The 23149-nt window shown below is 42.5% G+C and overlaps 1 protein-coding gene across 26 annotated transcripts in view; it reads right to left on the reverse strand.

Moving 5' to 3' along the window:
- The window catches only part of NCOR2 (nuclear receptor corepressor 2), a 574536-nt gene that overhangs the window by 40980 nt on the left and 510407 nt on the right, over positions 1–23149 (reverse strand). For 18 of the 26 annotated variants that reach the window (XM_069756000.1, XM_069756002.1, XM_069756001.1 and 15 more), the window contains 8 exons: positions 21182–21343; positions 19960–20099; positions 19092–19206; positions 15230–15334; positions 13577–13668; positions 13321–13475; positions 11845–11987; positions 8454–8543 (listed from right to left, as the gene is read on the reverse strand). In XM_069756000.1, coding sequence (XP_069612101.1) covers positions 8454–8543; positions 11845–11987; positions 13321–13475; positions 13577–13668; positions 15230–15334; positions 19092–19206; positions 19960–20099; positions 21182–21343 — 1002 coding nt within the window. Of the gene's footprint in view, positions 1–8453; positions 8544–11844; positions 11992–13320; positions 13476–13576; positions 13669–15229; positions 15335–19091; positions 19207–19959; positions 20100–21181; positions 21344–23149 lie in introns of all 26 variants that reach the window. The other 8 variants (XM_069756005.1, XM_069756021.1, XM_069756003.1 and 5 more) reach the window with 3 other exon arrangements.

The following is a 23149-nucleotide window of genomic DNA, read 5'->3' on the forward strand; positions in this document are numbered from 1 at the left end:
AATGGGGGTAATTTGAACTTTTAGAATTTTTTTTTTACTTTTCACTTGCTTCAATAGTCTCCATGGGACACTAGAAGCTGCAATCTTCTGATCACCTCTTCTGATCAGATCGCCTGTGTGTAGCAGAAATGCTCACTTGCTATAAGCGCCATCCAATAGTTGGCGCACATCGTGAACGGGATAAACAGTACAATAACTCCAGGTAAAATAATGCTAAATACAATATCACAAAGATCGAGATAAGGTAAAACCAAACTTTGTGAGTATTGCATGAGTAGATGATGATGATGATGATTATTATATACTGCTGTACATGTGAAAAGGGATATACAAATTTTAGGTAAACAGAGTGTCAGCCTGGTACAGAGGGAGACCGGAACCTGCCCAAAAGGACTAACAATCATCATGGCATTGGGGAAGGAGACAATAGGTCAATAGGGAGGATTGTAGTGGCTCTGTTGGTAGTGAGGTGGCAGGGGGTTATAGCAGACTGTAGGCTAGACTAGAATAGACTACTTTTCAGGTTCCGTATGAAGGTTCCAAATGTGAGAGATAATTGGACATGCTGAGTCACCGAGTTCCCCAGGATGGGGGATGCCCGGGAAAAGTCTTAGAGAAAATGGATTATTAGAGGCGATTGATAGTGATAAATGCAAGAGAACAGAGAAGAGAAGGAGATCTTGTGAGGATTGTATATTACTCTTGTGATGTCTGGAGATTACATGTCGGGAGGTGTTGGGAGATTAGTTTGTACATTTTTTTAGGGTATTGGAAGCCATTGAAGCGACAGGCTATGGGGAGAGGCGTTGGAGTAGTGGGTGGAGAGGTGAATTAATCAAGCAGAAGAGTTATGGACAGACTGGAGAGGTGCGCGAGTGTGAGTCGAGAGTCCCCATGGATATTGAACTAGTCAATGGGGGAGATGATGCACCAACATTTTAGTAGAATCTTACTTGAAGAAAAAATGAATTCTAGAAATATTTTTGAGCTGGATGTGTCAGGAAGTGGTAAGGGCTTGGATATGGTGTTTGAAGTACAGGGCAGAGTCAAGGGATACTCAGAGGTAGCGGACTTTCGGTACAGGGGAAAGAATAATCTCATTTATAATGATAGATAGGTCAGGTAGGGAAGTTAAGTGGGATGGAGGAAAGATGATGAGTTTGGTTTCGGAAAGCTCTTTGATGCCTAGGGAAGAGAGGATTTGTAGTAGGAGTGAGTCGTCAACTGTGTCAAAGTCAGAGGACAGGTCTAGAGGTAGTAGTGTAGAATATGGTCTGTTAGCTTTGATGGTTAGTGAGTTGTTTGTAATTTTGGCTAAGGCAGTTTCAGTGGAGTGGTGCGGACGGAAGCCAGATTGTAGATTGTTGAAGATTGAGTTAGATAGTAGAAGTGGCAAAAAAGTTCAATATGGACATGCTGTTCGTGGAGTTTGGAGGTGAATGGGAGAAGCGACATAGGGTAACAGCTGTACATTGAGGTTGGGTCAATGTATGATTTCTGGTAGGTGTAATTGTGGCATGTTTGAAAGCAGAAGGGAAGACCACATACATGATACACAGTACTGTATGATGGCACTCTTTAATAGTAGATGTAAAACTGACACCTATCAAATACTATGCACAGATCCAATTTTTCCCAATTAGACCCTTGAAAGATACTTCACAGCATGCAACAGCATCAGATCAGGTGAGAGCTTCCCTAGGCTGGTGTTCACAGGTCGGGACCTAGTCTTTTTGTGTGCCCTTATTCACACACTAAGGTCAACTCTGACCCATGGTAAGGTTTTTAATATTAGTCAGCCTAGGACCATCCAAATCAGGGTCCCCTTGTCGACGGTGGGATGGCTTTTATGCTTTTTATTTTTTTCTATCAGAAACAGTATTACTAAGAACCCTGTGTTATTTAAATGCACTTTTGCTTTTTTACTTATTTAGTTACATCAGGGTTTATATTTATTGTAATATTCCTAAACCGGTCACTGCTGCACTGTGCCAAGAGTTTAAAAGCTAACCAGCTGAATGAGGGTGGGTATACTGCAGTGTATTCGACAGACTTGGGTTACAATCCTGGTGTGCTTCGAAATACATGGATATAACAAAAAACAGCTTTGTAAAGCCTTTATGTTCTAACCAAGTGCATGCAATAATAATAATAATAATAATTTTTATTTATATAGCGCCAACATATTCCGCAGCGCTTTACAAATTATAGAGGGGACTTGTACATACAATAGACATTACAGCATAACAGAAATACAGTTCAAAACAGATACCAAGAGGAGTGAGGGCCCTGCTCGTAAGCTTACAAACTATGAGGAAAAGGGGAGACACGAGAGGTGGATGGTAACAATTGCTATAGTTATTCGGACCAGCCATAGTGTAAGGCTTGGGTGTTCATGTAAAGCTGCATGAACCAGTTAATTAATTTTTTTTTTTTTTTTTAATATAGGCCACACAGTGATCGTTAGGTTAATGCATTGAGGCGGTAGGCCAGTCTGAACAAATGAGTTTTTAGGGCACGCTTAAAACTGTGGGGATTGGGGATTAATCGTATTATCCTAGGTAGTGCATTCCAAAGAATCGGCGCAGCACGTATAAAGTCTTGGAGACGGGAGTGGGAGGTTCTGATTATTGAGGATGCTAACCTGAGGTCATCAGCGGAGCGGAGGGCACGGGTAGGGTGGTAGACTGAGACCAGAGAGGAGATGTAGGGTGGTGCTGAGCCATGGAGTGCTTTGTGGATGAGGGTAGTAGTTTTGTACTGGATTCTTGAGTGGGTAACCAGTGTAATGACTGGCACAAGGTAGAGGCATCGGTGTAACGGTTGGTGAGGAATATGATCCTGGCAGCAGCATTCAGGACAGATTGGAGCGGGGAGAGTTTGGTAAGAGGGAGGCCGATTAGTAGAGAGTTACAATAGTCCAGACGAGAATGAATAAGTGAAACAGTAAGAGTTTTTGCAGAGTCGAAAGTAAGAAAAGGGCGAATTCTAGAAATGTTTTTGAGATGCAGGTAAGAAGAGCGAGCCAGTGATCGGATGTGGGGGGTGAATGAAAGGTCAGAATCAAGGATGACCCCAAGGCAGCGGGCATGTTGCTTTGGAGTAATGGTGGAACCGCAAACGGAGATGGCAATGTCAGGCAAAGGTAGGTTAGTAGAGGGAGAAAACACGAGGAGTTCAGTTTTTGACAGGTTTAGTTTCAGATAGAGGGAGGACATGATGCTAGAGACAGCGGTAAGACAATCACTGGTGTTTTCTAATAAGGCAGGCGTGAGATCAGGAGAAGAAGTGTATAGTTGGGTGTCGTCAGCATAGAGATGGTACTGGAAGCCAAATCTACTGATTGTTTGTCCAATAGGGGCAGTATACAAAGAGAAGAGGAGGGGGCCTAGGACTGATCCTTGAGGAACCCCAACAGTAAGGGGAAGGTGAGAGGAGGAGGAACCAGCGAAACATACAGTGAAGGATCGGTCAGAGAGATAGGAGGAGAACCAGGAGAGAACGGTGTCCTTGAGGCCGATGGAGCGGAGCATAGTGAGGAGGAGCTGATGATCCACAGTATCAAATGCTGCAGAGAGATCCAAGAGAATTAGCATGGAGTAGTGACCATTAGATTTAGCTGTTAGTAGGTCATTAGAGACTTTAGTGAGGGCAGTTTCAGTAGAGTGTAAAGAGCGGAAACCAGATTGAAGAGGGTCGAGAAGAGAGTTATCTGAGAGATAGCGGGTAAGACGGGAGTGGACCAGGCGTTCGAGGAGTTTAGAGATGAAGGGAAGATTAGAGACAGGTCTATAATTAGCGGCACAGTTTTGGTCGAGGGATGGTTTTTTAAGTAATGGATGTATGATGGCATGCTTAAATGAGGAGGGAAAAATACCGGAAGTGAGGGAAAGGTTGAATATTTTTGTTAGGTGAGAGGTGACAGCCGGGGAAAGGGACTGGAGGAAATGTGACGGAATGGGGTCACTGGTGCAAGTGGTCGGGCGAGAAAATGCAAGGAGCCTGCTTACTTCTTCTTCTGTAACTGGTTCAAAGTCAGAGAGTGAACTAGATGCAGTGGGGGAGGGAGGACAGTGCATGGTATGAAGAGATTGGGAGATGATGCAATATATATATATCTATATATATGTATATAGATATCTATGTATATCATGTATATTCACACATACACACGTGTGTGTGTTTATATATATATATATATATATATATATATATATATATATATATATATATATAAATAAACACACGTGTGTATGCGTGAATATACATGATATACATAGATATCTATAAACAATGCTCGAAAAAATAAAGGGAACACTCAAATAACACATCCTAGATCTGAATGAATGAAATATTCTCATTGAATACTTTGTTCTGTACAAAGTTAAATGTGCTGTCAACAAAATCACACAAAAATCATCAACGGAAATCAAATTTATTAACCAATGGAGGCCTGGATTTGGAACGATACTCAAAATCAAAGTGGAAAATCAAACTACAGGCTGGTCAAACTTCTGTGGAAATGCCTCAAAACAAGGAAATGATGCTCAGTAGTGTGTGTGTGTGTGTGTGTGCGTGCGTGCGTGCGTGCGTGCGTGCGGCCTCCACGTGCCTGTATGACCTCCATACAATGCCTGGGCATGCTCCTGAAGAGGGGAGGATGGTCTCCTGAGGGATCTCCTCCCAGATCTTGACTAAAGCACCGCCAACTCCTGGACAGTCTGTGGTGCAATGTGACGTTGGTGGATGGTGCAAGACATGATGTCCCAGATGTGTTCAATCGGATTCAGGTCGGGGGAACGGGCGGGACAGTCCATAGGCCTTCATCTTGCAGGAACTGCTGACACACTCCAGCCACATGAGGTCTGGCATTGTCCTGCATTAGGAGGAAACCAGGGCCAACCGAGCCAGCATATGGCCTCACCAGGGGTCTCAGGATCTCATCTCGGTACCTAATGGCAGTCAGGCTACATCTGGTAAGCACATGGAGGGCTGTGTGGCCCTCCAAAGAAATGCCACCCCACACCATTACTGATCCACTGCCAAACCGGTCATGCTGAAGGATCAGGCAGCAGATCGCTCTCCTCGGCGTCTCCAGACTCTGTCACGTCTGTCACATGTGCTCAGTGTGAACCTGCTTTCATCTGTGAAGAGCACAGGGCGCCAGTGGCAAATTTGCCAATCCTGGCGTTCTGTGGCAATTGCCAAGCGTACTGCATGGTGTTGGGCTGTGAGCACAACCCCCATCTGTGGACGTTAGGCACTCAGACCATCCTCATGGAGTCGGTTTCTAACCATTTGTGCAGACACATTGCACATTTGTGGCCTGCAGGAGGTCATTTTGCAGGGCTCTGGCAGTGCTCCTCCTTGCACAAAGGCTGAGGTAGCTGTCCTCCTGCTGCTGGGTTGCTGCCCTCCTACGGCCCCCTCCACGTCTTCTGGTGTACTGGCCTGTCTCTTGGTAGCGCCTCCAGCCTCTGGACACTATGCTAACAAACACAGCAAACCTTCTTGCCACAGCTCGCATTGATGAGCCATCCTGGATGAGCTGCCCTACCTGAGCCACTTGTGTGGGTTGTAGAGTCCGTCCCATGCTACCACGAGTGTGAAAACACAACCAACATTCAAAAGTGACAAAAACATCAGCCAGAAAGCATTGGTACTGAGATGTGGTCCCCTCCTGCAGAACCACTCCTTTATTGAGAGTGTCTTGATAATTGCCAATAATTTCCATCTGTTGTCTATTCCATTTGCACAACAGCATGTGAAATTGATTGTCAAACTGTGTTGCTTCCTAAGTGGACACTTTGATTTCACAGAAGTTTGATTTACTTGGAGTTATATTCTGTTGTTTAAGTGTTCCCTTTATTTTTTTGAGCAGTGTATATACATACACTACCATTCAAAAGTTTAGGGTCACCCAGACAATTTTGTGCTTTCCATGGAAACTCATACTTTTATTAATCAAATGAGTTGCCAAATGAATTGAAAATCTAGTCCAGACATTGACAAGGTTTGAAAAAAAAAGAATTTTATTTGGAATAATAATTTTCTCCTTCAAACTTTGCTTTCAAAGAATGCTCCCTTTGCAGCAATTACAGCATTGGAGAACTTTGGCATTCTAGCAGTTAATTTGCTTAGGTAATTCGGAGAAATTTCACCCCATCCTTCCAGAAGCCCCTCCCACAAGTTGGTTTGGCTTGATGGGCACTTTTTGAGTACCATACGGTCAAGCTGCTCCCACAACAGACAGCTCAATGGGTTGGAGATCTGGTGTCTGCACAGGCCACTCCATTACAGATAGAATACCAGCTGCCTGCTTCTTCCCTAAATAGTTCTTGCATAATTTGGAGGTGTGCTTTGGGTCACTGTCCTGTTGTAGGATGAAATTGGCTCCAATCAAGCGCTGTCCACAGGGTATGGTATGGCTTTGCAAAATGGAGTGATAGCCTTCCTTATTCAAAATCCCTTTTACCTTGTACAAATCTCCCACTTTACCAGCACCAAAGCAACCCTAGACCATCACATTACCTCCACCATGCTTGACAGATGGCTTCAGGCACTCTTCCAGCATCTTTTCAGTTGTTCTGCGTCTCACAAATGTTCTTTTGTGTGATACAAACACCTCAAACTTGTATTCGTATGTCCATAACACTTTTTTCCAATCTTCTTCTATCCATTGTCTGTGTTCTTTTGCCCATATTAATCTTTTCCTTTTATTAGCCAGTCTCAGATATGGCTTTTTCTTTGCCACTCTACCCTGAAGGCCAGCATCCCGGAGTCGCCTCTTCACTGTAGACGTTGACACTGACGTTTTGCGTGTACTATTTCATGAAGCTGCCAATTGAGGACCTGTGAGGCGTCGATTTCTCAAACTACAGACTCTAATGTACTTGTCTTGATGCTCAGTTGTGCAGCGGGGCCTCCCACTTCTCTTTCTACTCTGGTTAGAGCCTGTTTGTGCTCTCATCTGAAGGGAGTAGTACACACCGTTGTAGGAAATCTTCAGTTTCTTGGCAATTTCTCGCATGGAATAGCCTTCATTTCCAAGAACAAGAATAGACTGTCGAGTTTCACATGAAAGTTCTTTTTTTTTGCCATTTTGAGGGTTTAATGGAACCAACAAATGTAATGCTCCAGATTCTCAACTAGCTCAAAGGAAGGTCAGGTTTATAGGTTCTCTAATCAGCCAAACTGTTTTCAGCTGTGCTAACATACTTGCTCAAGGGTATTCTAACCATCCATTAGCCTTCTTACACAGTTAGCAAACACAAAGTACCATAAGAACACTGGAGTGATGGTTGTTGGAAATGGGCCTCTATACACCTATGAAGATATTGCATTACAAACCAGACGTTTGCAGCTAGAATAGTCATTTACCACAATAACAATGTATAGAGTGTATTTCTGAATCATTTACTGTTAGCTTCATTGGAAAAAACTGTGCTTTTCTTTTTTAAAATAAGGAAATTTCTAAGTGACCCTAAACTTTTGAATGGTAGTGTATATATACACACATATACTATGCTATGAAAAAATGCTTTTCACATGAAAGTGCCAGACTATGTTCACATGTTGCGTTTTTGTGGAGTTTTTTTTCCTGCAGACAAAAACCTGCTCTGTTGGCAGTAAAGAAGCTGCTTATAAAAAGCAGGTTTTGCTGCGTTTTTCAGGATCCTAAAGTTCAGCTTTGCTTCCACCACAGAACGGCACAATGTGTTAGGTCACCAATGCATGACATATGTGAAACCTTAAAACCATTTTGGAAAAAAGATCAATTTGATCAAATAATTTAGTTAAAAAATAGTTTTATGTCTGAAAAAGTAGTGACTATTCTGAACAAAAAAACTTCACAAGAGTTCAAGAAAAAATACACAATTACAAATGTTACAGCAGGGGAAGTTGAATAGGTCAAGAATAGTTTACGCAAGACACTGGCACAGCATTGAGTTTGTAGGACACTGTTTACTTTCACACTTTGGTCAACCCTTGAGTTGATCAGCAATTGTTCAATTTCATAACTTGGTCAGCCAATATTTACTTTACAAATATAACCAATTTAATTAAACTGTACTAATCCTAGCTGCCATCTCAGGGGAGGAAACCAAGACGTTATGGTTTAAACTTGAGAAAAATCACAAAAATAAATGGGTTTCAAATACTGATGTACCGGCTTTTTTTCACTAAAAATGCAACAAAAACTGATACCTGCGTTTTTTGCTGCGTTTTTGCACTTGAACAAAGATCTGCGAGGAATCATGCACAAAGCATGTATTAGTAATCTGATGACTGTTGCACTTTAGTTACAGGCCCCCGGACAACCCCTAACTGGCTGATGGGCACCACCTATAAATATACTCATAAATAGAAGTTTCCTTTCCCACATGTAAGCTACAAGAATGTTTTATAACAGTAAGAAATGTAAAGATGAGAATCAATAGGGCAAAGCTTACCCTGTGTAATAGAGCCTCGTATATGCGGTGGTGGTTCTTTCATGCTATGAGGACTGTGTCTGTCACCAGGAATTGCTCTTCCCATTAAACCTGCACAGAAACAAAAATATTAACATAGGCAATCCATATTCATTGTGATTAATCAGCAAATAAAACGCCAAACTATGTTTTATATGGGTATAGGTATATACACCTATACTATACATTATTCTACAAAACAAAGCAATTAAAAATGAGCTGTGAAATCAGGAGATCTGTCATAGACCACAGTTCGCATTACTGCGTACACCACTGTATGATCTCACTATCATTGAACGCTAAGGCAACAAGATAAATCTGTAAATTTATGCAAAGATCCTCGTGTATCCACATGTCTACAACAAAATCAGCCAAATTAGCAGCGGAAAGCTTGAATAACTATATATGTCCCAATATCCAAGGGTAAGAAGCTATTAAAGAGGAAATACAGCTACTGTTGTGATCCAGCAGCAGTGGCCACGATTGCAAAATTCTCCCTCCTGAATTTCTTAAAAATTAATTCTATTAATATTTAATTAGTATTTAAGAATTCATTTAAGCATGCAGTGCAGTGATCACAGCATCACTGGGCTGAACTGTCGCTTTCAATTGAGGCTATAGATACTGCCCGCAGATTCACAGGAGGCAGGGAAGGTGTAGCCAACAACAGATTAGAAACAAACGTAAAAGGTGAGATGGGAAATCCCTTTTAAAGTGGATCTTTCACTAAATTCCAAAATACAAACCGTCTACATTATTTAACCGGGTCCTCAGACCTGATGAGGTTGGTGTACTTACTGCGAAAATCTATGTCAGAATGGCAGCATTATCTGGACATTAAGAAGAGCATTTCATAAAATAAAATAAGTCATGAGTCCAAGTATATTCAGCCGTCTCCTACCCAACATGACTGACAGTTGCAGATTGTACTGAGCAGTGTGAGACCTCAGCAGCAGGGACACTGAGAAGCGGTCAATCAGGCTTAGTGGACTGAAATGGAGTTAAGCTTTCTTAAAAGATTATAAAGCCATTCTGACATGGATTTTCAAAAAAAGTTATTTAGCCTTTAAAGAATGCAGTGCATGAATCCCAGCCTGAAGTCCTGGCATAGAATGAAGATGAACTGTGCGAATCTCAGCCAGAAGTCCTGGACTAGGATGAAGATGCAGTGCGCAAATCACAGCCAGAAGTCCTAGCCAAACATGAAGATGCAGTGCGCAAATCACAGCCAGAAGTCCTAGCCAAAGATGAAGATGCAGTGCTCGATTCACAGCCAGAAGACCAAGCCTAGGATAGAGATGCAGTGCTGAATCCCAGCCAGAAGTCCTGCCCTAGGATGAAGATGCAGTGCGCGAATCCCAGCCAGAAGTCCTGGCCTAGGATGAAGATGCAGTGCGCAAATCCCAGCCAGAAATCCTGGCCTAACATGAAGATGCAGTGCGCAAATCACAGCCAGAAGTCCTAGCCAAAGATGAAGATGCAGTGCTCGATTCACAGCCAGAAGACCAAGCCTAGGATAGAGATGCAGTACGTGAATCCCAGCCAGAAGTCCTGACTTAGGATGAAGACGCAGTGCGCAAATCCCAGCCAGAATGGCTTAGGATGAAAATGCAGTGCACGAATCCCAGCCTGAAGTCCTGGCATAGAATGAAGATGAACTGTGCGAATCTCAGCCAGAAGTCCTGGACTAGGATGAAGATGCAGTGTGCAAATCACAGCCAGAAGTCCTAGCCAAAGATGAAGATGCAGTGCTCGAATCACAGCCAGAAGACCAAGCCTAGGATAGAGAGGCAGTGTGTGAATCCCAGCCAGAAGTCCTGCCCTAGGATGAAGATGCAGTGCGCGAATCCCAGCCAGAAGTCCTGGCCTAGGATGAAGATGCAGTGCGCAAATCCCAGCCAGAAATCCTGGCCTAACATGAAGATGCAGCGCACGAATCACAGCCAGAAGTCCTCTCCTAGCATGAAGATGCAGTGTGCGAATAACAGCCAGAAATCCTGGCCTAGAATGAAGATGCAGTGCGCAAATCACAGTCAGAAGCCTCTGTTAGCATGAAGATTCACTGCGCAAATCCCAGCCAAGGATGAAGATGCAGTGCGCAAATCCCAGCCAGAAATCCTGGCCTAGCATGAAGATGCAGTGCGCAAATCCCAGCCAGAAGTCCTAGCCTAGGATGAAGATGCAATGCGCGAATCTCAGCCAGAAGTCCTGGCCTAGGATGAAGATGCAATGTGCGAATCACACCTAGAAGTCCTAGCCAAGGATGAAGATGCAGTGCATGAATCACAGCCAGAAGTCCTCTCCTAGGATGAAGATGCAATGTGCGAATTCCAGTCAGAAGTCATAGCCTAGGATGAAGATGCACTGAGCAAATCACAGCCAGAGGTCCTAGCCTAGGATGAAGATGCAGTGCGCGAATCCCAGCCAGAAGTCCTCTCCTAGGATGAAGATGCAATGTGCGAATTCCAGTCAGAAGTCATAGCCTAGGATGAAGATGCACTGAGCAAATCACAGCCAGAGGTCCTAGCCTAGGATGAAGATGCAGTGCGCAAATCCCAGCCAGATGTCCTGGCCTAGGATGAAGATGCAGTGCGCGAATCCCAGCCAGAAGTCCTGGCCAAGGATGAAGATGTAGTGCGCGAATCATAGCCAGAAATCCTGGCCTAGCATGAAGATGCAGTGCGCAAATCCCAGCCAGAAGTCCTAGCCTAGGAAGAAGATGCAATGCGCGAATCCAAGCCAGAAGTCCTGGCCTAGGATGAAGATGCAATGCGCGAATCCCAGCCAAAAGTCCTGGCCTAGGATAAGATGCAGTGCGCAAATCCCAGCCAGAAGTCCTAGCCAAGGGTGAAGATGCGGTGCACGAATCACAGCCAGAAGTCCTCTCCTAGCATGAAGATGCAATGCGCGAATTCCAGTCAGAAGTCATAGCCTAGCATGAAGATGCAGTGTGCAAATCACAGCCAGAGGTCCTGGCCTAGCATGAAGATGTAGAGCGCAAATCACAGCCAGAAGTCCTCTCCTAGCATGAAGATGCAATGCGCGAATCACAGGCACAAGTCCTGGCCTAGCATGAAGATGTAGAGCGCAAATCACAGCCAGAAGTCCTGGCTTACCATGAAGATGCAGCGCGCGGCAGCGATATGAAGATATGCTGAATATCATATAGGGCAGATCGAGCGACGGATGTGCTTTTACATCCCTCGGGTCTCTCCAGACCCCATAGCATAATAAGGGACATTCAATTAGTGGAGAATAAGTTTTGCAAATTAAATTTCCCAGTAAAATCCACACAATCTTGTCAGCTCTGCTGCTGACAACTAAATGCACATTTAACCTTTTTCAGTGAGCTATGGCAGCCTTTGAAACCTACCTTCTATAGAAGCAGTTGGCATGTCCCGTACTGGTAAACCTCGCATCTGACCTTCCATCATTTCATAAGTGCGTTTGGGAGCACTTGCCTCTTGAGAGGTCCCAGCAGTCCGATTATCCTCTTTGGAGTTTTGAGAAGATGAACTGCCTAAATAAAGATGCAGGTCACGGTTATCCACACAACAAACAGCAGAGCAATTTCTCTTTTCAGCAGTAATTGACCCAAAAGTGAACAACACATCCACTCTCTTAATAAAAGCTTTAAGTCAAGATACGAAATGTGTACAGAAGTCAAGAAAACGTGTTACTTTGCTTTTCATGGCAATGATGTCTCCATGTTCCCCACTCAGCAGATCATTACAGAACAGAAATTAATCTTTCCATGGAAACACCACTCAGCAGAACAGGAAAGATGCTTTTGTATAAGCCTGTCTTTTTTCGTACTACGCAGAATAAGATCATTATCGCTATTTCTTCTTGTAATAAATAATCAACTCTTAAATAGAAATCCAAATTTTAATTAGTGAACAGAAAAACAATAACAGTCGATGCCCAATGAATTATATATTTCCTTCTAAATTAATTCCCACACTATTAGGGACAGCGTATAGCGGCATGCGTATAAAGCACTGTATACCAAACACCAGAATGGTTCTTCTGCCACGTAACACAGAAAGGCTTAAACCATATCCACGACATTGCCATATTAGAGCACCATTAACGTATCAATACCCTTCTTTTTATGGGGCTGTGGTGAGATTCCATAGAAGTCTGATGTGTCTTCCATAGAGTCACATTACGTTTGTCTGAATGCAATCTATGGTTACAGATGTCAACCAATACCTTTTCTTGAATTTGATTTGGAACCTAATTTCTCACAAACCTAATACAATACAATATCGCAAGCTGCTAGAAGAGAAGGGGGCAAATGACATCACAACTACTCCGTCACCAAAAAAAACACATGAAACATACATATTTCATAACAGAGTATCAAAAAAATCAATTTTTTTTTCTTTAAAGTCAGTAATCTCAAGTATATGTAAAGAAGGACAAGTCTGTAGTCTGAGATATCAAATGTTCACCATTGTCTAACAGTCGATATTAGGGACCTAATGTCAGGGGTACTCACTGTTTTACTAAACCAAACTAACATCACCTGAATGTTGCGTGGAAATCTCAGCTTATTTTTTAAGAAAGTAGCCCATCTGAATGTCACTAGCCAAAAATTAGCAAAATGAAGAGTATTCTAATTGATTTGATGTGTCAATGCAAAAGCAATGTAACCAGGAGTACATTTTGCCTTAGCGGGCCATCCTATTCACTGCATTAAAGCTTGGTGAATTAACGAAATCACATCAAGGTGAAGATTAGAGCCTTGACAAACAGCGAATATTCACAAAGTAGAGGAACCTATTACATTATCATGTTTTACACAGTCTTTAACAACAGCTCCAAGGAAAGGAAATCACCAAACTTGCCATCGAGGGACAGGATGTGGCCTTTCTTGCCTTTATAAATGACCTGACCTTTGGACAGCGGTTCCTCCCGCATGCGGTCTACCCTGCCTGGACTGTTTTCTCCCATGATCTTCGAAATGGTTCCTTTGTAGAGCACGTCTGCTGGAGTGCCCTGAAGAGTGTGCGGAAATTCGTGTCAGTGCAAAACATGAAAGTGAATCAAGATCTTACTGGTGAAAAAACTTCACAAGGATGATAATGGGGTGAACTCACATGTGTTATGGACCCTCTGTACGTTATCTGGGCATCTGGAGGAGGTCGATTGCTAGGCAATCCTTTAGTGAGACTTCCTCCATGTGCAGCACCTGCAAAGGAATAGAGAGCCCCCTTTAAAATGACCACTAAACATTCAATCAACAGCAGTGGGAATGCAGAGGACACAAACTATAGGGCGGTCATCCTCATAATTGTAAAAAATAAAAAGAATTTTACTAAAGGTCATGTAGATAATCTGTTGTATATTTCAGCATTGAAAATTATCTACAAGAGATCTTTCCTGGTAAACAAACACCAATGCTACCAAAAATGTCCAGGTGACCTCCATAGTGGAATAAGCTGAAATACTTTATTTGTACACTATCCATGCTGGGAACACCTGGATCTTTTAAGTGCAGCGCTTTTCAATTTCCCATTTTTGGATGTTTTTTTCCTTTAGTCTCTTAAGCTCTGGGGATATCTTTCACCATATTCACAGTTTTCTATATAGTACGAGACATTAAAAGTGAATAAATTTCATCCCTGACATAAAGAAGTGAATGAAGTCATACAATTCAGGGCATGTTAGTAATAAACAGTCAACGTAAGTTATCAGCCTGGATTTTAGAACAGAGGATTGGTGATGCTGCTCAATTTTGGCCAAAAAAAAAGTAACTTACACGGATATAATAAACGTAAAGATATTAAAATGTTAAGTGAACCCAACTTATCAAATTTAACCAGAATTCTGGCGTAAAATGATCAAAATTTGTCACAACACAAGGTTGCGCTAAAATCAGGCGACTTATGGTGTTCCAATTTTCACTGAGCACCTATGAATTGAGTGAAGTTGGGACAAGGGCATGGCAATCCCCACTTGTTATAATTAGTGGCGGTGTTCCCAATGCCACAATTTTTTTTTTTCAGATAGCGCCGACATATTTCGCAGCGCTTTACAGTTTGCGCACATTATCATCGCTGCCCCTGATGGGTCTCACAATCTAAATTCCCTATCAGTATGTCTTTGGAATGTGGGAGGAAATCCACACAAACACGGGAGAACATACAAACTCCTTGCAGATGTGGTCTTTGGTGGGATTTGAATCCCAGGACTCCAGCGCTGCAAGGCTGCAGTGCTAGCCACTCAGCCACCGTGCTTTTACTCCGGCCACGTCTGAAGTAGGATTTATGGCAAGACGCATACGGAGACACATGCCATTTAATGAATCAGGGGCATCTGATTCCAGCACACATCATTATCAAGACCAGCGTAAAAAAAATACTAGACTTGATAAATTGGGGTCTAAGTATATCACAAAGATAGAGAACTTTTTACTATACAGCGATTAATCTTTTTTTATTTCAATGAGGTTGCTTTAGCAAGGTGCTCACTGATCACCGGATTGCCACTTGTCCGACTGGGTCTGCCATAATTAGCCCTAATAGGGCATATAGACCGGGCCTATCCAGTGACATGGAGCTCTGTTCATGATACTATACCTGGTCCACTGTACCCAGTATTCTTCCTTTGGTGTTCAGAAAATACATGTTTTGGGTGATATTTTAAGTGTTACCGATCCATCATTCACTCTATAATGCTAATTTATCCCCAAGATTGATTGCTTTATACAGTTTTACAAATGTCTACAAGAAAGTGACAGCATATCCTACCCCTAAAAATGGAGCCCTCTTGAGTTGTCTGCATCACTAGGTTCTCAGGTTGGCTCGGCTGGCTCTTGGGAGAGAGCTGTTCTTGTTTAACAGCCAAGAAAGGCACTGAAAATAATAAAATACGTTTCTTAAGCAGAGAAATCACAGCTTGACATTAGGCTTTCCCATCTTATCACTCACAGTACAGAGTCACCAACTGTTTTATAGCAGTCACTAGTACAATACTGAGGTTTTTCCAGCAGGGAACAATGCAGATGTCACTCAGATGTCATAGCAATGAATTACAAGTGTTATTCAATATTCACTTGTAAGTTTTTGTGATCACAGATGTATAGCGAGATAAAAAAATGTACTAATATACAACATCCCTTTATGAATAGATATAGGACATGCTTATGAAATACTAAAATGAGCGACTTACTGTAAGGAACAAACTTTAAAGCAGTAATGGAATAAACACTGTATATTTCATGTTAATTTTTGGTGCAACATTTCATCCCTCTGGGTTATCAGACAACGGAATCCATGTTATGGTGCTGAAGAAAGAACTGTGACTCCACGACTAACAGTCACAAAATGTCCTGGTACAAATAAATACATGCAGTCATCACAGCAAACAGTGAACTAATAAAAGTTTGCTGCTATCCTCTGCCTCCTACACTCCCTGACAGAAGTTATGTCGCTTATCCAGGTTATGTAAATAAAAGTTTATAACCTGACGTTAAATTCATCCATTGGTTGTATAAATTATTCACTTGAAAGCTGAAACCCTCTGAAATGTGGTTTAGGTTAAGAAAATAAATTGGCATCAATGCAGAAATATTGATCAGTTAATGGACACAGAATGGTCAGATTTTGGCAGGACAAAAGTTTTGTCGCCTGGTCATATAATGCACCCAATCCTAGTTTACATCCTCCCCTGTGCTCAGTAAATGATCGGTTAATTAGTGTGTGTATAAAAAGAAACACAGCACCCCAGACCTTCACTTGAACTGCAATTTGAGCTCTGACAACATGCCAAAAATCCACCTTGTGACCAAAGCCTGGATTATCAAGAGGCTGAAGACCAGATCCACTGCAGAGGTGGCTGGTACCTTTAATGTGTCTCAGCGTCAAGTACAACGAATTAAAAAAAAGATTTGAAGAGACTGGAGATGTGTTTGATAAGCCCAGGTCCGGCAAATCCCGCAAAACAACTGCTCGGGAGGAACGTTTGTTGGTTAGAAAATCCAAAGCAAGCCCCTCTTTCACTGAAGCAGAGCTCCAACAGGCCTCGTCACCTCAAGTCCCTGTGTCAACTAGAACAGTTTGTAGGATTCTGTCTCGATATGGCCTCCATGGTCGAATCAGTGCCCAGAAGCTAGCACTAAACAAAAGGCAGATAAAAAACCGTGTGGCATTTGCAAAGTCCCGCAGCCTGCTAAACAGATGGACACTGGAAAAGTGGCAGAAAGTGGATTTCTCTGATGAATCTTCAGTAGAATTACTCCACAGCTGCCGCAAATACTGCAGGAGACCTACTGGAGCCCGCATGGATCCAAAATACACCCAGAAAACAATTAAATTTGGTGGTGGAAAGATCATGGTCTGGGGTTACATTCAGTATGGGGGTGTGCAAAACATTTGCAAGGTGGAAGGCAATATCAATAGCCTAAAATATCAAGAACTATTAGCTACCTCTTATATTCCAAATCATAAAAGGGGTCAAATTCGGCAGCAGGATGGTGCTCCATCTCATACATCCCTCTCTACAACAAAGTTCCTCCAGGCAAAAAAGATCAAGGTGCTCAAGGACTGGCCAGCCCAGTCACCAGACATGAACATCATTGAGCATGTTTGGGGTAGGATGAAAGGAGGAAGCTTGGAAGACAAAACCAAAGCATTTAGATGAACTCTGGGAGGCATGTAAGATTGCATTTTTTGCTATTCCTGATGACTTCATTAATAAATTGTATGAATCATTGTTGTACCACATGGATGCAGTCCTTCAAGCTCATGGAAGTCACACAAAATATTAAATATGACTAATAGCACCACAACTTCATTCACCAATGTTATGCAACATATATTTGTATTTTAAGTTAATTATTTGTTTGAATATCCCATTACTTTCTGTGGGCGACAAAACTTTTGTCTTGCCAAAATCTGACCATTCTGTGTCCATTAACTGATCAATATTTCTGCATTGATACCAATTTATTTTCCTAACCTAAACCACATTTCGGAGGGTTTCAGCTTTCAAAAGAATAATTTATACAACCAATGGATGAATTTAACGTCAGGTTATAAGCTTTTATTTACATAACATGGATAAGCGACATAACTTCTGTCAGGGAGTGTAAAGACTCCAGTGCAAAGTCCACCATATTGGAAAAGATCCTTTTACATTTTATTATAGGGGAAATCTAATGACACATACTAAGAGAAGGTGACCTCCTTTTACTGACCTGAATCAGACTAGTGTCCTACCAGTTCAATGCCACTATGATTGTGGATTACATTGTAACTATAGAGCGGATTCATTAAGACACTTTAGTCAGAAAAGTGAAGTAGAAAAGTCGCAAATTTGTGAGCAATGCATGGCTGGGCAAACTTTTTACCATAGTTATGCTGACTTTTTGAAAGTAGACCAAGCTTATAGGACAGAAAATGGCGTGGCAACTACCTGACAAATTATGCCACAAAAGTGGCATAAATCATAGCAGAAATATCCACACAGGCAGCATAATGATACGCCAAATTAATTAAAGGGGCTATCCACTACTTGGACAATCCTTTCTCATTCCTCTTTTGGCATCATTAAAATAAAAACAGCTACACTCACCTCCCGTGTCAATGCTGTTCCAGCGGTGTCAGCACTCGCATTCCCAGGGCTCACATGAAGTTGTTCCGTCACGCAAGCCCTGCGCCCAATCAGTGCTGGCGTCACTGTCCCCGCCTTCGTAAGTATTGAACATCAAAAGGAAGTCATTACTGTGGCTGCCCTCCGACTTCCTCTTGATGTTCGATTTGTTTGAAGGCAGGAATAGAGACGCCAACACTGATAGGGAGCAAGGCTCATGTGACGCAACAACCTTACGTGAGTGCCAGTGCAGACATCGCTGGAATGGCACAAGCACTAAAACTAAGGAAACATATTTGTGTGCAGGAACAGCCATCTTGCATCAGGCTGCCTTACTATTTTGAGATACTTGGCCAGAACTGTGAGGTTTTATAGCTCACTGCACCTCTAGTCTCAATTCAAACATCAAGGCATACTAGTTATTGAAGATTGGCGGCCGGAGTAGTGCCCTGTCCTGAGGAGCCACTCCTGGGCCGCAAGTGGCTCAAAAATGGATCAAGTGAAACAGTCTGACTCCTATTCTAGGTCATCACACGGATTTGTTAATTCTACAGGCCACAGTGATAGGTTCTCTGTAAGGCCTGGAATGATCCAGATCTACTGCAAGCGATTTAAAACACTGCATACTTATCTACAGAAAATGTTGCCTTCATATAGTAAATAAAAGTTTAGGCTTTACACAACGTAGGAATCAATCTATGCTAAGGGCAACAAAACATATCGTGAGTGAAGGGAAGAAAAATTACAGAGGTACTGTCATCAGCACTGAACTTTGCTTTAGAAAGAAACTTGAGTTCATAAGGGGTTTGGTCCCTTCAGAGGAAAAGGTCAATGACACAGTCTGTTTGGCAACACCATATTTACACTGGACAAGGATTCTTGTACCTAGCAGACATGCTGAGGACACAGCACGCACTGGCTGTTATGGAAGGACATGTCTGGAGTACTAAAAAAGCACAAACAACTAGTCATCGGTCACTTTGTGGAAACAGCAACAGGACCAAACAAATTTCAACTTACGCTCCTCACCCGGTTTTTTAGGGTCCACACTCATTGGCAAACCCATTGTGATAGACCCAACAGGGACTTTTGCATGTTCAGAGCTGTATGGTGTATGAAGTGGAATGGGAACACCCTAAAAAAAGAAAAGGAAAATAGTAAGACAAAAATATGGGTCACAGCGTCCTGGTACAGCATGACAAGAACACAAGATTACTAATAAAACTGTATGAGTGCCGTATAAAGACTTGGAGCTCATGCAGACATCCGTGTATCTCGGTCCTATCATGGAAAGCAATGCACAGGCTGGCTGAGAGTCTCTGGACCAGAGAGTGACAGCCTCAGGGAAATATATGATGCAGTCATGCTTCGATCAGGGCACCAGCACCCAGTTTGTGCACTGCGGTCCATGATTGGTCTAGGTCCACTGACATCTGCATGAGCTTGGGAAGACAAAGGATACGAAATGACTGACACTGCTCACATCGCAAGCTAAATAACTCTTGAATGGCAAATTTGTCCAAATGTATGTGTACATGTGAGTATTTGCAACTGATTTTTCTGCAGGAAAAACCAAAGTGTTGCAGGAAAAAAAAACGATGAAAGAATTGACATGCTGTAGAACACGGTTTGCCCTTTGCTGGTACTGTAAAATGTTATGTTTTTATCTGCACCAAAAACGCAGAGTGCAAGTAAGTCCTTATTACATAGATATATAAAAGGCCAGAGCTGGATGCCACCACAACTCGTGACTTTGTCATTCCGATGTTGGTGGCAGCCAGATTGGTTGTCAATACGAGTTTTTAACACAAATACAACAATGGATGTAGACTGCACAGTATCAAATGTAACCTGCACATTGTTATCACATGAAATAAAGCCCAACTACCTGAGAAATGGAGCCCATGGGTCTTTCAATAGCAGCTGGGTGTTTACTGGAGGAAATGAGAGGAGGAGGGTTTGATATGTTGTTAACGCGAGGAGCCAGTGATCGTGAACCATCGTGCAAGTTTAATGGCATGGCATGGCCTGTGCAAAAAGACACAATTAGTTAAGCTTCATTTGCAGAGTTATCAATAGTTGGCCACGGGTGACCTCTGGCTACTCATCCCTTTGACCTTCTCTTAGTCTCATACTTGCCATTTCTTTGATCCTCTCAATTTCTGGGTGCATATCCCTTTGATCCCCCTTTACCCTCTGTGTGCTCATTTCTTTGATTCTCTCTTACCTCCTTGGTGCTCATCCCTTTGACGCCCTCTCAACCAATAGATGCTCATCCCTTTGATCCACCCTCATCCTCTGGGTGTTCATCCTTTTAATCCCCCTTACCCTATGTATGCTCATCCCTTAGATCCTGACTTGCCCTCTGATCCCCACTTACCCTCTTGGGTGCTCATCCCTTTGCTCCCCCTTTACCCTCTGTGTGCTTATTTCTTTGACTCCCTCTTACCTCCATGGTGCTCATCCCTTTGATGCCCTCTCACCCACTAGATGCTCATTCCTTTAATCCCCTTTTACATCGGTGTACTCTACAGCCCTGTGCTATACTGAGCTGTGTCGCCATGCCTAACATAGCGTGTATGTAAGAAAATACCTTTAGTGCAATACAATATTTCCAAACTTAAGATTTGATTGCATTTATTCTCCATTATTATAGGAGTTTTCCCCACACAGAATGATTTAATTGAAGGAGTATGAATGGTGGGTCTCATACCAACTATGAGAACAGTGCTTCCATGTCACTCATCAGAAGAACTGAGATGGTTGCCGGGGTCACCCGCCACCATGTTGGATGTGCAAAGTGGACAATATTGAGCAGTTTCTGTGTCACACAGCCTAGAATGGTCAGTGATTACACACGTGCACCAAGCAATGCTGAATCAGACACATACGCACACTGAAGAAAGGAATTTATTAATCTACTCATTTAGGGAAGTATCTGATTCTAGATCGACTTTGGTATTTGGTACATGGCCTTTTTTGAACCTTATTACTGTGTGTTCAATGTACTTCATAAATACAAGTCCCATTAAGTTTTTAAGTACATTTCATGTTAAAATCTACAGTTCATACAACAAATAACATTCACAATAATTCCATACATTTCTCACCTTGAGGGTTATATGGGGATGTGGCTTCATGTTGTGGAAGGGGCATTAATACTTCTCTGGCAGGCACTTGATACTGTGCTGTAGGGGGCCAGGGTGGAAGGCAAGTCTGCTCAGCGCTTAACCTCTGACCTTCTACCTGTAACGCCATATACGCAGCCTTGTCTGAAAACAAAACACAGTGAGTTTACCGAACTGCAGCACACGTAGAGCACCGCCAGGTGAAAATTACTCCGCAGGACCAATATTAATCTTTCCTGGTCAGTGGTGAATGCAAATGATTTCTCCGTGACCAGACTTCCTGTAAGCCTGGAGATGACTAGGAAATGTCTCGGCAAGAATCTGCCTTAGGCTATAATACAAATGGTGACCTTCTCATTTCTTAAATAAACAGTCATTTCACTGTTATATCAACTTGCGTGGTAGAACAGGTTGGTTCACTAACACGCACCAGTAGAAATAATGCAAGTATCTAAAACATTACTGACATCCTGGCAACTGCAATAGTGCAAGGAAGTTTTCTTCTTCACATTTCTGGATCTTCAGTTTTACACCTTTAAAAACAGATCAAAAAGTATTGCGATATATGGAGGTCTCCTGTGGTGTCTAGCACTAAGACGTTAGTGCTGAGAGTAGTGGCCTCCATGGAGAAGACTTGTTGTTCTAGCACATCCCACAGATGCTCGCGTGGATTGTGAACAGGTATGTGTCAAAGTGACCTCCACATGAATGGCAGAACCAGAGTTTCCCAAAGGAGCACCACCTTGCTCTTTCTGCACAGTACATCCTGATGCCATCTGTTACCCAGCAAAGTGATGAGCTTGCATCCAGCCATCCACTTCCGGTAAAAGAAAACATGATTTACCAGATCTGGCCACCTTCATGCATCATCCAGTTCTGAAGCTCAAAGGAACATTTTTGAAGGCACTTGCCGTGGTGGCTAGGTGTTAGCATGGATGCTCTGACCGGCCTACAGCTTTAAAGCCCTATGACAACTTTTTCAGCAATCTATGCTACAGTAACTTCAGAGGGACACAGTAACTTCACAGGCTAGCCGTCACACACTGCATGCACTAATAAGCCCAAGGCCTCATTCATTCAGACACTAGTTTATGTATGAGTTCTGTGTTTTTCACTTATTCATTATAGTCTATGGACATGTTCAGATTTTTTGGGGGCGATTAATTGTCCGCAAAAAGTAATAAATAAATAAAAACAGACATGTCAGTAATTTTTGGGGGGCATATTTTTTTTTTGCATACAAAAAAAAAAATTTGATGTCACACTGATGGTAAAGATGGACTAACAGACCAAAGTGAGCCAGCTCGCTGATGAACACCGATGCCTATTTTCTTGGATGCAAAAAATCCAAGAATGTCTAAATAAGGACTTGGAGGCCCAACATAATGTTGCTCTTCAAAGCAGTGGTGGTGGGGGGATGAGAGGCATGCATTTTTGACAGGTGCTAAACATGGCATGCCAGAACACTGCACAATATCTACCATGTTGGAAACGTTCTGACCCAATGTCAGTAGATCCCAACTCCTGCACGTTTCTCCAGCCTCCAAGAGAAACTCCATGAGTTCACTGTCCAATTACTGTCTAAAGTACACTACACTCTTTCACAAGTGCCAATTAAAGTTATTGTCACTTCCAACCTAAGACTGGCTGAAATCCAACACAACCTCACTTTCTTGAATGGGGGTATACTGTAATTAGGGGGCCGAGAGTCCGGGGAATTCTGTGTAAGGAGAACGGCAATGCTTACATTACTGGACGTCAATCATGTGAGTGGCTGGAGTAATAACAGTTTCCAATATACCGTAAATGAAACCATGTTTATAAGTATTACATGAGAATATCAAGAAAGCCTGTTGAATGGATATGGCTGCCGAGTATTTGTGATTTTGCCGGCACTATAAATACATCCATAAGAAATGGCTGCGTGGAGCCACACAAAGCTAAAAGTAA

Source organism: Ranitomeya imitator, chromosome 1 (assembly GCF_032444005.1).
Source record: "Ranitomeya imitator isolate aRanImi1 chromosome 1, aRanImi1.pri, whole genome shotgun sequence".
Taxonomy (NCBI): Eukaryota; Metazoa; Chordata; class Amphibia; order Anura; family Dendrobatidae; genus Ranitomeya; species Ranitomeya imitator.